Source organism: Cavia porcellus, unplaced genomic scaffold, assembly GCF_034190915.1.
Source record: "Cavia porcellus strain 051 isolate PalLab524CR breed Dunkin Hartley unplaced genomic scaffold, mCavPor4.1 scaffold_2, whole genome shotgun sequence".
NCBI lineage: Eukaryota > Metazoa > Chordata > Mammalia > Rodentia > Caviidae > Cavia > Cavia porcellus.
In genome coordinates, this window is record NW_026947485.1 from 10,295,890 (window position 1) to 10,311,870 (window position 15,981).

General features: G+C 36.9%; 1 protein-coding gene across 14 annotated transcripts in view; it reads right to left on the bottom strand.

Moving 5' to 3' along the window:
* The window catches only part of Srpk2 (SRSF protein kinase 2), a 225,596-nt gene that overhangs the window by 118,897 nt on the left and 90,718 nt on the right, over positions 1 to 15,981 (bottom strand). For 7 of the 14 annotated variants that reach the window (XM_063237893.1, XM_063237910.1, XM_063237940.1 and 4 more), the window contains one exon: positions 11,218 to 11,281. The exons of 6 other annotated variants lie outside the window; for them this stretch is intronic. In XM_063237893.1, the coding sequence (XP_063093963.1) occupies positions 11,218 to 11,281 (64 nt within the window). Of the gene's footprint in view, positions 1 to 10,653; positions 10,686 to 11,217; positions 11,282 to 15,981 lie in introns of those variants that run through there. One more of the 14 variants, XM_063237919.1, reaches the window with a different exon arrangement.

The following is a 15,981-nucleotide window of genomic DNA, read 5'->3' on the forward strand; positions in this document are numbered from 1 at the left end:
AAGAAAGAGGAGAGAGGGGAGAGAAAAGAGAGGAGAGAGATCCCAAGCATACAAGCCAAGGGGCGACCTGGCATGGTGGTGCAGACCTGTAATCCCAGTAATTAGGAGGCCGACACAGAGGGATCACCATCAGTTCCAGGCCAGCTTGTACTACATAGTGAGTCCAAGGCCACCTGCGCTACGTAACAAGATCCTGTCTCAAAAATTAATTAATAATTTCTTTTTTAAAAAAGCTAACCATCTGTGTTGACTGCTTTGTCATCTGTCTGAAATGAAAAACTTGGATCACATCACTTTCTGCCATTACTTACAAAACTAAGACTCATTAGTATAAACAGAATATTCAAATTTGTTTCTCACTGATTTTTCTCACTAGCATTTCATCAATGGCACACTAAGTATGCCTTAAGTATTTCATAAATGCCTAACTTAAGAATTAGTTGTACTGCCTTCACTTTCATCTTTGCACACAAAAGAAACAGAAAGCATACCACAGTCCCATTTTGCTTTACTAGAGGAAAGAGCTACAAGGCAGAGACTAGTAAGTCAACAGTACCTAGCATATTGTTCAGAGTCGTCTGGGCAACACACAAAAAACGTCTATTGAGAGAATTTTAAGTGAGGGTGTAAATTTTAAGTTGGATGAAAAGTTTGATTCTTTTCCTGAGAAAACTACTAAATTTTCTCCTTAGTGATTTAAAAAAAACCCACAATATTACTTTCCCCCTCCCCTTATCTGGTTATCAGGAAACAAAACCCCATCTGTTCGTCACCTTTAGAAGCTGCACTACAAAGAGCACCAGTCTGCGTGCTGGCTTCCCCAGCACAACCCAGTGCCCTCACCTCCATTTTCTCTGATCTGTTTCCTACTATACTGAAGGTAGTCTTCACACTCATCTCACTGCTTTGTCTGTGTAGAACAGCATGACAAAGAGAGGCAGGAGATTGAAAACGAAGGAAAAACGGAAAGGAGTAAAATTACAGACAATATTGCAGACAGAAGTTTCTTCTGTTTGTATATAATTTTCAAATTATTTATAAAGTTTTAAACTTTACCATAATGGGTATTAAATGTCTGCAGAGTAAGTGATACCTTAAAAAAATTTTTTTCCAAGACATTTTTCTTTTCCCAAACAATTGATATCTTATTAAACTTTAAAGCACAGGAAAAGGAAATTTACTGTCGGGTAAAACTGAGTATTAGATATTCTACTGAGACCGTTGTTCTTTAATTTGTACCACCAGTGGAGATATTTACATAAATATCCAAACTTTCACTTCTCCTAAATGTTGACTAATTTTCACATGGCAGGAATCTGCCAGAGCTGATCAGCATTCATTCATTCAATGTGGCCATGGTAGGCTACTGCATAATCCTCTCAATATACCTCTGCACTCTTACAATGAGCTTCCCCAAAATTCAGTTACTGGTAATATGCAATTCTCTCCAAAGGTGCCAAGAATCACCCCTGTGCTACTGCCCATGAAAATACGGCAGGCCCAGGAAATGAACCATGGTGCAGCCGCCAGACCATCACTCACCACTGTACTTATGTACAAATTCTGTACACCAACAATATGTAAAAAGCCTACATTTTTGTGACTCTCAGATTTCCAAAGCATGGCTAGTACGCAGCAGCTACTAATAAATGCTAGGCAGGACCAGTAATACAGCTCAGCAGCATAGTGCGAGCCTGGCAAGTACAAGGTCTTGAGTTCAATTTCCAGTGGCCAATAAATAAATAAATACATAAAATGCAAGGTAGATGGATAACAAATAAAATCTACTAAAATTAGTCTTCATTTTTTGCATCTCCTAGAACATTAAAGATCCTGCTTCAGCCAGGATGTGGTGAGGATCACCTGCAAATCATCATTACTTCAGGAGGCTGAGCAGGTTTGCAAGCTTGAGGTTAGCCTCATCAATTTAGCAATTATCTCTTAAAATAAAAAAATAAAATGGGCCAAGCATAGTAACACACACCTATAATCACAGCACTTGGGAAATTGAAGCAGAACTGCTGTGAGTTCAAGTCCAGCATGAACTACAATGTGAGACCTGCCTCTAAATTAATTAATTAATTTGAACTGGGAATATATTTCAGTCATTAGACCAACCTCCCAGAATGCATGAGGGCCTGAGTTTAACTCCCAGCAACCTACTTCACAAGACAGAGATTCTGTTACCAAAGGAATCTGGACTATAGTTATCATTTGTTATCACAGTGAATGTAACAGCTGCTCACATTTGTTTAAAAAGCAAAGAGGAGGGCCTGCCTGGCAAGCATGAGGCCCTGAGTTTGATTTCCGTAAATCCAAAAAAAAAAAAAAAAAAAGACAGAAAAGGTAAGAGGAGGTGCTACTGTTAGTATGCAAAATGACTTCACGTGCTGTCTGGGGCCCAGTCATGTACTAAGGAAGCTACACTTTTTCCAAGGTTCCTTCAATATTAGTGTATCAAAAAGCAAATCTTATAGTGGTGCTAACACACAGTTATGCCCCTTTTTATCACACCTGCCAGTTTAATTTCTCCTGTAACCAGAGGAACATATGGGTCAGGTTTGGATTTGGCAGTCATTCTTTCTCAAGGTAAATGATACTACTCCATTTTGGGTAAAGTACAAAGATACCTTCTGAAAAAGATTAAGTTTTTTTTTTTTTTTTTTTTTTTGGTACCAAGGATCAAACTCACAACTTCACAATTGCCAGGCAGCATGTGCTGCTAAGCTATATCCCCGGCCCAAAGTTTAAGTTTTAAAACCATAAAATTTTGTTATGCATATTTTACCAAAACTAAATGTAAAAAAAAAAGGACTGATACTAAGTATCAATACAGTATATACTACAAATGTGATGAAAGTCATCAAGGTGATACACAAAAACTGGCATTAGGGAAACAAATGGCCATGGTTTAATGTTGTCATTTTTGGCTCAGAGACAGAAGTGTTCAGATTTAATTTTCATTTTACATTCAAACAAATGCAAAAAAAAATCAATAAACCATAAATTTTTATGGTGAAAAACCCTAAGATTTGTAATCTTTACATTTGATAATTTAACATAAATCAGCTTGTGACTCCAGTTTAGTAATTTTACCATAGAAATGGATGATTCCCTATACTGAAAGTGCTCTAACAGACTTTACTGTTTGTAAACCATAAAGATAATATTTGTTTTGTTGTCATTTAGGAGTGAAGCACTTCTACATTTTGTTATGAAAGAATTTGTGTGTGTAAGGTCATAACCTGGGGTTAACAGTAGTCAGCTAGTAAGCAGAGCTGTGATACACCCCATTATCCAACAGAGTTCTGGAAAATGCTATCATGAGAAGCACATGACCCCAGAAGAGGTAGAACAAGAAGAGGTCAAGAAGTCATTTGACCTAGGTGGGGCTTGCTTGAGATGGACAGATATGGGAACATGATCAAAACAAGAACATAGTGAGACTGGCAATAACAGAGAAGCACCAGAAATCAAGCACAATCTAAGTTTTACTGTTCTCAATCAAACAAAAATGATCAATAGAAAGGTAGCTCAGATAACCATCCAGATTTTTATCACAAATTAAATAACACTATTTATATTTAACTATAAACTGCAGTAATTTTAGAGATCATGTATAATATAAAACGTAACATTTTAGAAGATATCTAATCTGTCATGATTTCTTGGTCAGACCTGAGGGAGCCTACTTTCTTCAATACTTTTCAAGTAGAAAGACTTAAGAGTTCAAAAAAAGGGTACTTCCAGGATGAAACAGCTAAGTACCAAGGACTAAGCTTATGACTTATCTCCCCAGTTCTCAAACCATGCTATATCTCATCTATTGAAAAAGATACAGTTCTCAGGTTTAAATGAAACCTTCTACAGTAAGTCTCCAACTTATGAGTTCTGGTTCTGGGGGAATATTTTTAAGTCAGATTCATTTGTTGGTCCCAAGTGAGCTTTATACACCTTTGACACAAATACAAAGTGCAAAGCTTTGCACTTCTCAGAAGTCCATGCCACACCAGCACTGCTTTTCCTCTTGCTTCCAAGTCATCCTGAGCTCTGACTGAGCACTGTACTACTGCACCCTATAGCACCACACAGCAAACACACAGCAGCACAACTGTGACAATGTCCAGCAGAAACATGAACTACTTCCATGATTTGCTCCCATCTACAGATGTTGATAATGGAAGTCCTTTGTATCTGTGCAAGCTTGCAACCTGACTGCTCATAAGTTGGTGACTTACTGTAATACGGTTTTGCTATTAAAACCAAATCCAAAAAATAATGTCAACACACATGGCCCACAGGCATGTTAAAACACTACAAGTCCGTAGGAAAGCAGCACCTCCAAGGACTACACTCTATGGCCCCTTTCTAATTAAACTTGTAATGCTGGTCTCCTGTGTCAAAGTCAGTGCAGATATTCCTCATTTAACGACCTATTGTGTAACAACACAACTGTCCTTAAGACCAAGGCATACTGTTAGAACTTATCTTTGGGGGGGGGGGTTTGTTGGGGGTACACTTCTCTTCATCTTGTTTATAGCTCTCAATACTTTTTAAATACAGTATACCTTATTTATACAGTGCTGGTTGTAGTTTTATGTTGTGTTATACATTACAGCACTGCATGTAAGAGTCACGCACCGGGACTACAGAATGAGTTCAAGGCCAGCCTGAACTGCATATGAAGACCCTATCTCAACCCCTGCCCAAACAAAGCACCAAACACACAAAAGCAAAGTCATCCAATTGGAGTTTCCTCTGACCATTTCTTTGTTCTGAATATTGTAATGACATACTATATACAATTCCTCATTTAACAACCTAGCAGCGTGAATGTAATTCAGTCAATAAACATGGAGTGTCTATACACAGAAACAGTCCCGTTTGAGACAGGGTCTTGCTATATAGCCCATGCTGGTCTGGAACTTGCAGTGATCCTCCTGTCTCAGCCTCCAAAGTGCTGGGATTACAGGCATGCACTACCATTCCCCTTTCTGCTTCTAATCTTCCCAAAATGGTCCAAACCCAGCTACATGTAATGGTACATGCCTATTATACTAGCACTCAGGAAGCTGAGACAGAAAGATTACAAATTTTACAATTTAGCAAGATTCTGTATCTGAAGAAAAAAGGAAAAATAGGAAAAGAAAAATAAAAACATATGAGGAATGCAGTGGCTATAGTTCTACCATGAAGGTCTTGGGTTTACACACACACACACACACACACACACACACACACACACACACACTACTGGGTGTCAATGGCATATCCATCAGAATGCTACTTAGGAGAATGAAGGAAAGACAAGAAAAGGAAAGAAGGAAACTATATAGGGCCAAATTGGCAAGAATCCAGAGTGCAGCTGATGGGAATATAGACTGTACTTTCACTTTGGAAAACAGGCAATATCTACTAAAACTCAGCCCTTGCCCATTCAAGTGCTCATACCAACACTGTGCCTAACAGTCACAAACCAAATATTCCCAATGTCCATCAGTACTAAAGTGAGTACACACACATAAAGAATACTGTAGCCAGGCACAATGGCACACATCTGCTTGGGAGGCTAAAGCACAGGTACCACCACAAGCTCAAAGGCCAGCCTGGGCTATATAGCAAGTTAAAGCCCAACCTAAACACAGAGTGAGACCCTATTTCAAACCCATCTCCTGCCCAAAAGAATACTGTAAAAAAATGAGACTGACTCAACTACATCGACATACAACATGGATGAATGTCACATAGGCAACACTAGGGAGAAGACTCTACAAAGTGTACACCAAGGATTTCGGTACAATGTTCAAAAATATAAACAATTGAATAGCCATATGGAAAAGAACTGAGCTCAATCCTCATATTAAACTCAAAATGAATTACAGACAAATATTAAAAGACTAAAACTTCTAAAAGTAAAACTAAGCATGGTGGTATACATGCCTGTAATCCCAGCACTTGGGAGGCTGAGGCAGAAGGATTTTGAGTTCAAGACCATTCTAGACTACAGAGTAAGACTCCATATCAAAAGGCAAAAAAACCTAACAGTTTCTAAAAGTAAATCTAACAAAATATCTTAATGGTCTTGTGCCTAACAAAGATTTCTTAAGTTATCATACACACACAAATAAAAATAAAGCTAGATCTCATAATGATCTGTGTACTTTCTCATACGTATCTTCATAAAAATTAAATGGAAATTTAAAATAAGCATAAGAAATGAAAGAAGAAAAAATAGAGGAATCAAGAAATACCATGTACAGGTACAAATTCTCATTATACTGAATGCAATCACTATTTCTGCCTTAATTGTACCAATAAACTTAATTTTTTTTTTCCTAAAGAAAAAGAAATCAGTCAAGGGGAAGCAATACAATCAGCCACTATCCCAAGTTATTCTACTATTCAAGAAAAATGTCTAACCTGAAATCAGAGAAATACAGGCAACAGCAGCAGAGAGGAGACTAAGAAAGAGAAAACAGTTAATAAATGTTTGTTAGGTCTTCAGGTTAGGAAGTGGATGGGAGCAGAACAAAATCTTTGGCTCTCCTGTAAATATTCTTGTTTTACCACACAGATATTGGGCAAACACTCAAGCACAAACAAAGGACACCTTGGTCCTGGATCCATCAAAATATCCTTTACTCCTTTCACTCATCTGATCTCTTCCATATATACATATTACACACACACACACACACACACATGTGAACGCGCGTGCGTGTGTGTGTCTTTTGAGACAGGGTCTCTCTATGCAGTTCAGGCTATCCTTGAACTCACTTTGTAGCCCAGGCTGGCCTCGAACTCACAATAATTCTCTTGCCTCAGCCTCCTGAGTGCTGGGATTACAGGCATGCACCACCATGCCTGGCTTCTTCCTTCCACAATTTTTTGATGTAGTCCCTTCCATTTTCTTTATTTTTCCAGGCTTCACTTTGCTTTGGCTCTTTACCTAACATACTTTGAAATTCATATATATATATATTGGCCTTTTTCCTTTTTACTGGTACCGGGGATCGAACCTCCCAGGTGTTGATTCTTTAAAAAAAAATTTTTTTTTTAAATTTTAAAGTACGGGGGCTGGAGATTTAGCTCAGCGGCATAAGCGCCTGCCTTGCAAGCAGGCAGTCGTGAGTTCAATCCCCGGTACCGATAAAAAGGAAAAAGACACACACACACACACACACACACACACACACACACACACACACGAAAAAAAGAACACCTGCACACACAAAAACTGCACAGGTTATGTGTCTGAAATAAGTTTATACTATGCCTGTTACTTCTCACCAGTTTTGTTTACCCAGTCCTGGTAGAATACAGGCCACAGCGTAATATTATTTAATGCTTCTTCTTTTCATTACTCTCCTGATCAAGGCAGCTATCAATCTATAGAAGTAGAAGTACTTCTTACCTATTCCAGTACAGGGAGCAGAGAGCCTCTTCTGTAACACTAAAAAAAGTCAAATATTCCCCACATAAGGTAATGATCCTTTTGGTGTCTATTCCCTGATAAAATGCAACCCTAAAGGGCTTTGTTACTTAGTCATTAGCTTTTAATCAAATGTGAACTTTACTAGTTCAACACCCATTCACACCTAACAACAGCAAATGCAAAGAAGGCTAAATGTAAATGCAGGTTCTCAGCTTCTCAGACTCCTACACCTTAAACTCTTCAGACCTCTTTGGGTTGGCCTAGGTGAACTGGAAGTAAAAGCCGTACATACTCTGGGCTCAACTCTTTTTTATTAGAATTGTACAACCCGGTTATCAGAATTCACCCCCAAAAAAGTAGCAATACCATAATTTGGCAAAATTTTCAGTGTAGCAAAATGTCTTCTTTTCATTCAGGATATCTCCTTGATGATCTGTCAAAGTCACAAACATACACATTCCTTTTCTGTGCCTGCTCCTCTCCCTCCTTTCCCTCTTCCTATAAAGAACTTAGATATGGTATCTAGTAAATTCCCAGGAAGGGGGGCAAGGAAGCAGGAGTAGAAGAAATAATAACAACAGTGGTATTTGGATTGTTTAGTAAGTAATTACCACTCTTTCCTAGCTATTATAGTTATTGCTACTCCTCCTCATCCCCACCTGCTTTACCCTATAAATCCTAGTACTGCTGTAGCTAAGAAAGGGCAAGAAGAAACAAAACTGGAAAACTTCTTTTAACAACCATATATTCATAGTTTATATTTTTACATTGATGGAGGGTAACCAAGGAAGTATACTGTGCCTACCATGTTTAAAACAAATATATTCATTCATTCATTCATAATCAACTGAAAAATGGAAATACTTGTAGTAGGATTTACTAATAAAATCTCCAGTGTGTTTTCGCAGCAGATAGGTCTTCCTCTCAACTGGCCACAATACACACCACTTGTTTTTTATTCATCATCAGTAATTTGTTTTTAATCCATTCAGTAATGAATTTTCTGCTTTAAATTTTAAAATAGCTAAGTTGAAATTTTTCACTCTTCAAAATACAAAATCAAAAACTCAATGGTCACTTTCTGTGAGTCCATTACTTCTGGCCAAGAGTCAGCCATTCTGAACAGAAGCGCTCCACACCACTCCACACAGTAACACACTATGGGGCCTCACCGTTTTAAGCTAAACAGTCAGTTTCGACATGGTAGAGGGACTTGTTGGGATAACATATTTTCTAATTTATTCCCCAGATCAAACTCCAAACTTCCATTATAATTTTATTTCAAATTGTATTTTATTGTGCAATGAAAGAGTCCTTAAAGTCTACAAAAGAAAAGCAGGATTTTTAAAATTTTGTTTTCCCCATTTTATAAAATTATACAAACAAAAGTAATCAATACTGGTTCTCACAAGACTGGTAATTTCCTTTTAGTAGGTTAAAAATATTTGATGGAAGAAATTCCATCACCTCACCGCTCTGTAGTCACACTTTGTATGGAGAAGCACTATTTCTCCACCTAGTCCTCTGAAGCACCAAAGATCACCCATACTGCAGGGCCTGAATCAGGTGTGCTCACAGATAGCTTCTGGACAGAGACAGAGACAGAGAGAGTACTTTGTCTTCAAAGAAGCCAAGCTTCTCCATCCTTTCTACTCACAGACACATAGGAAAGCTGACCGAAAGCAAGCTCCAAGCATCTTTTACACCACCATATCTCAAAACATTAAAAAAAAAAAAGCACAGACTTTCATAATGTTGTAACACTCATAAACAAGGAAGTCAAGAATGTAATGGGAATGCTGTAAGATACTTCAAAGTATTAAATTCCTGGGCATGAAATGTCGCTAGAAGGCCAATTAATTTTTTTAACTTCAGATTCTTATTTTTCAAATTTTTTGTAACAAATTAAAAGCTGAATGATCTAATTATTGTATGATTTTATTACATACAGTGGATAAAAGCATGTTTCTATGATTAGTATATTTACATTCATTAAACAAGCTCAATGTTTGCAAAGTGTTGACCTGAGTCACAGCTATTGCCCAGCAAGTTAGCATATCACAACCATCAGAGATACAGCTCAAAGCACAAACCCCTCTAAATAGTAAAGAAAGCTGCATATAAACTGTATATAAAGCCGTCAGCACAATGGCTGGTTTCTAAACTTCTAAATCATGACATGCGCCCTCTCTTTCCTTCAAATAACCACAAGAACTTAAGAAAATAAAATCAAAATATTTTAGAATATTTTTCTGCATAGAATATATTTTAACCAAAACAAGTTAATCCACTCCTATTTCTCAATTAATATTCCCCCACTATGTTCAACACTACAAAAGGCTACCATAATTATTGCTACCGTCTCATTAAGTATATTCTTCTTAGAACCTAACTTCAACATGGTATTTGGCACCTGGACTTTCGCTGCTCATACGCCGGTCCTCTCCCCTTCCCATCACCACCATTTTACTAGCAGAATATTCACAATCTTCAGATTTTTTTTTCTTTCAGTAAACAGAGTGCATAAAATCAGATGGCTGGACACAAATCAGAAGTTAGAAGCTACATAAAAATAAACACAAATGATTCTAAATTTATCTCTTTTCAATCTCTACAGAAAGCAGTACATCATCTTTATTTGTAACGACCTAAGTTGTAGAGGCTTTTCACTCAATTATTCTAATAAATCGATATAATTTGATCTTTTTGCTATCACATCACATCCTTTTTACACTAGTGTGCTTTCATTAAAACCATTTTACTTGGTAGGTCCTTCAATTCATATTTCTTTCATTGTTTTTCCTTTTGTTTAATCATCAAATTACTTCTCTATTTTCTTAAATTTAAACCTATGAACAAAAAGATAATCCTAAGTATTAATCTTGGAAAAGATAAATCACTATGTCTTAAATACAAACTATACACATTACGTATAAACTGTTAGGTAATGAAGAGAAAGGTAAGTATCAACTGTTTGTCCAAGAACTTCAATTTAAAACATTATGTACTATACATAATTTTGGCATACAGAAGTGAATGTGGCATATTCATATCAAAATAAAGAACTCTAGTCTCATTTCTGAGTTCAGATACAAAAATCTTAAATGTTTATAAGGCAAAATAGTTATTTTTATGAAATCTCTTCTTACAGGTATAATCATATGATTGACAGATAAAATAATTGCTTTAAAAATACTTCTGAGTCATTTAGTCCTTACCTGCAGGCATGAACCATTACTGCATGCAGTGACTGTTCCATTTCCTAGCACAGACTTGAAGAAGAATCACATCTCTTTGAGAATGTGACTAATCTGTGGGTTTGCAATTCCTAAGCTATTTACAAACGGCACTCCCTTTCCACATAAGAATTTATTGCAATAATAATCAAGTATTTTAAACCTAGATCTTATAAATAACCGTGGTGATTCTATGCAGCAGCAATCACAAATACAGGAAGAAAATTCAACAGTATTTCCTTAAAGAAAGCAAGATATTGAGCAAATTATTTTTTAAAGCCTTCAACAGCTGTCACACATGAACCAGCGGTCTGCTGTGTTATGGTGTGCATGCTGCAGCTGATTAGGCTTCACAGTTTTTGAAAAAAATCAACTAGCCTTCGCAAAAGCAACACAGCTCGCCCAAATACACATTTTCAATACAGCACAATACCAGCATGCAGTACAATACGTTATAAAGCAAACTTGACAAGGAAAAAAATATGTCCTGTTTGTTTCTTAGCAATGCTACACCATTAATTGTTCATGCAAGAGATGTAGCTGTACCTTTCTGAAGAGGACGACTTCTCAGAGTTAACTGACATCAGCAGCTCAATCTTCTGCTTGATTTCTGGAAAAATCAGAAAATATTCACAACCAAGATTGCCTGCCCTTGCTTCCAAGCCTTATATCAAGAGATTTTTTTCTTCTCTAATCCCTTTTGTTCAGAATGAGGCCACAAGATTCACTGTACTTCTGTTAGGACTCGGATTCAATGGTGCTATAAAGGGAAAAAGCTCCAGAGGCATCAGGCCTTGCTAAACTATGCACATGACTGTTTATGAAAGCAGGAAGTACCATTTGTTTTAAGCAGAGGGGTGTTTTCCTTTTTAAGGTAGAACTAGCATGGCTCTACAATAAGATTTTAAATTTAGCCAAATGAAATACAAACAAGAAATGCTACCATCAGAATTCAATATACCAGATAATTTGAGAAACTTGAGTAATAATGCTTTAGACTGTGACGAACAGAGAGGCAACCCTCGGCTGATTCTATTTCATCAGCCCTAAAAAATATGGCTCAGTGAATCATTTTTGTCACTTAAGAATGAAACATTAAACCAGAACCCCAATTTCACGATTAAAGCATGCTTACCATTTTTTATAATTTATTGTTTTTAATTAAAGATATACTTAATACCTAGCCCATAATTCCTTTAGAAAAAGACTTATTTTACACCTCAATTTCCCCTCCTCCTTCACAAGTGAACAGCAACACCCAGTTACCAAACAGATATAATAATACTTTTGTCCTTTCAGGAAAGGACTGGCAATGCCACCTACAACAGAAATGTGAGCGCCAGTTCAATTTAATTAAAAAGTAATTGCTGATACTGATTGGAAAAGGAGATAATAGAAAAGGGAAGAGTGAAAATAAGAGGGAGAAGGAAGAGATAAGAATATATAATACACTTCCTTTAAAACACCAACTGACCCAAAGCACTGAATTTTAAGAAAACTAACAGCCCTATTATTACACGCGTTCAGCTGTTTTCCTAGTTCTAAAAAGTATTTAAAACTGGATTTTGGAAATTAAAATGTGCTTTCATAGTAAAAAGTTCACATACAAAAAATAACTGTCACTGAAATGCTATCAACAGTGCAGATTTCAAAGTAGACCTCAATAATTTTTTTAAAAATTCTTAGGGATTAAACAAATTTTAATTTTCAAAAATGCTAAATACAGAAATCAAAGTGGAATATGAGAAAATGTAAAGAAAAGAGGAATAAAAAAATAGTTGCATGAAATGTAGCAGACCTATAGAGAAATACTCTTTCAGTGTTGTTCAAGCCAGGCTTTTTCCAAACTGGTTAAGCTTATAAAACTTTATCCAGTGGCCATTATAAAACTGGAAACAACTGGATAATAATAACGAAACTTACCTTGCAAATTCTGGGTGCATTATCAAGTCAGGTACATGGTGACACAGTAAACATCCAGCAAAACCCTCCCCTATTTAAAAAAGCAGCGTGCTTTAAAGCTCTGGCTCTGTCTGGACTTAGAAACAGGTTCCTCCATCATTCTAATAGCCTTGTGACCTTAGAGAAATTAAACTCTCCGCAGCCTCTATTCCCTCTCCTGTAAAATGGGGATAATTCCTAATGAAAATGCTGCTGTGAGGTTTCATGAAATAACCCAAGAAAAATCCAGGCAAGTACAGCACTATGCTTGGCATGTGGTGAGCCCTCGCTGCCCACGGTTACGTAGTGCCTCAAAGAGGAAGGCATTCCCTTCATAAATATTTACTTAATGAAGTACACAAGGTCTGTCCAATTATAAATAGCTTTTCCATAGTTTGAGTTCACCTTGGCCTTATCAACAACCTCAGCATGCACTTTTATCACTATGATGTTATTATTATACATGGAAATTGAACTTTAATCAGTATCTCAGGCTCCCTTTCGAGAGAATTATTCTTAGTTTATCAATGAGCTGCTTCAGAATTTAGTTTATAATTAAATTCACATTCATCATGACAATTTTTATTCCAAAAAGAGAAAAAGTTCATATTATCTCTATATCTATATAAAATCAATGCACTTAAGATAAAAAAAAAGCCCAAGATTAAATTCACAGCTCTAATGAAGTTTATGCCCATCTTGTAAACATGGGCAAGAAAAGTTTAAGCTATAAACCATTTTACTGCTAATGACTTTGGGAGACAGAGGAATTCTAGTAATACTGTACAAAAACGTTTCCCAAAGCATTTTTGCATTTTCTCTAAATCACCAGGTTTGTTTAAAGTTCAAGAAGGTCTGAAAGACACTAGAATGTTAACAAATACTACGTCAGTACTGTATCCTGGGAGGCCCGCGTGTTCCATCTACGATACTCTCTTCTCTCTATTCATATCATTCCCAGGCCTGGTTACTGCCCCGATTACACGAATTCCAAAACCCACTTCACTGACTGCTGTTCTACACAGTACCTACCATAATCCTGGACAACAAGGATATCTATAGTTATACAGCTCACTAAAACACTTCACAAAGGACCTTGGTATCCTCAAGCCTCGGTCTCTTGAACCTCTGTGTCACCTGAGCCATCCACAACCACTCAGGACACTTTCTTATACCAGTACCCCCTACTCACCGGAGCCAAGCTGCTGTCTGCATTAATTGCCTCCAGGGTAATGCTCTGGGATCCTACACTTTCTTTTTCTGCAATTAAGTTACCCAGTCTTTTCCTTTATGAATTCTACTCTTCCATAAACTTAAATCTTCACATTATTTTCCTCTAAATACTTCTCAATAGTATTCTACATGTACCCTTCTAGAATTTATTTTAGTCTGTGAATTGACATAAAGATCCAGAATGCTTTTATAAGGCTCTGTAAGACGACAGAGTCAGGCACCCTACCCAACCCTGGCAATTCTTCCAAAATGGCAGTTTCATAACAAACCTTGAAATTACCTATTAATTCAACTACGCACGGTCTCTACGCTTTTAGGCCTGTAAATTAGGAGGGAAAAAAGTTTAAGGCCAGCAATCTGACTGTTTCTCTACAACTTTCTCTGTAATCCCTATGTTATCTGTATACCACACTGCTGCATTTCTGCAATGACCAAAAATGCTTGACAGAAGCCAACTATGGCAATGCACACCTCTAAAATCAGCACTTGAGGAGGGTGAGGCAGAACAATTCCAAGGTCAACACCAGCCCAGGCAACTTAATAAAGCCCTGTCTCAAAAAAGACACAGGGCTAGAGGCATGTAGCTCAGTATAAAGGCCCTGGAGATGTAGGTCAGTATGAAAACCCTACATTTACTGAGACTGCAAAATGAAGGAGAAGTCTGAACAAAAAAGATAAATAACTAGAGTCAGTCTGTGTTCATCTTCTCCAAAAGACTACTGTGTCTGAGATCTACAGCTAAATTTTCACAGACCTTAGCAACCCTAACAGAACCTGTCAGCTCCACCACCTTGAGTACTGCAGCTCTGAGTTACATGACCAGCCTGTTTTTGAGACAAACAACGTCTCACTAAGTTGCCCAAGCTGGGCTTGAACTTGTGATCCTGCTGCCTCATGTTCCCAGAACACTGAGATTACAGACAGGTACCACCATTCCTAGTTTATACATCACTTTTAGTATACGAAAAAGAAAAAGGGAGAGACACCAACCTGTCAATTCATTGATATTTCTCCTATATTCATTTAAGACTTTCTTCATGATATCCTTTTACTTTCATTTTCATTCACACCTTAAAAGATGTTAAAATTCTTTCTAGAAAAAATAAACTTTTTAGTTAATGCCCTTCTATTTCTATTGCCTTTTCCAATCTTAAATAAGTAGGTTTCAGATTTCTGGAATACTTAGGTCTAATATCCACTGCCCAAGAACCCTGATCAAGAGCAGATTACCAATAACTGTTGTCAGGTAAAGTCCAATAACAGAGGTGACTCAAATAATACAGCCCTGATTCCACTTGACTCTTAAGAATGATGGCAGCAAGCCCAGCATCATGGCACATGACTGTAATCCCAGTACTTGGGAGGCTAAAGCAAGAGAATCATTGTGAATCTGAAATCAGCCTAGGCTACAAAGTGAATTCAAGGCAAGCCTGAATGTATAGCAAGACCCTGTCTCAAAAAGACAACCCCCCACCAAAAAAGTCTTACAACATTATAGTCAATTATTACACTTGGAAAATTTTTTTAAAAAATTTAAAAAGAGGCTGGGGCTATAATTCAGTGGCATAAGTGCTGGCCTCAAAAGCACAAGTTCTTGAGTTCAATTCCCATTTTAAAAAAAAAAGGCAGCAGAACAAACAGGATGTCATACACATGATGTGCTCCTTTGTCATTTCCAGCATTAGAAGTTCAGCTTTAAGGACTCCAAATTTCATGACACAGATATTTAAAAATACAGTATCTAAGCAGGTAAGTTCTACCTAAATTCTGAAGATAATTTAATTTTTCTTATCATTTAGTATATATATTCATTATGTAATCATTCACAAACCTGATTTTATTTGGGGTGTACATAGGAATGTTTAAATATTAATCTCTGCCTTATATTCATGTGGAGCATTTGATGAAATCAAACATCCATTCATGATAAAACCCTAAGGAAAACTGATTAAATCCATCTGATAAAAACCATCTATGACAAACCAACAGTCAACATTACACTATGATGAATGTGATCATTATGTGTACCTAAAATGTACCAATAAACTTAGTTTATTAAAGATATTAATTGCTGCCTCATATTTATGTGGAGCCACTTAAGCTAGAAAGAGTAAGTGTGTACTGAGGTCACCTCGA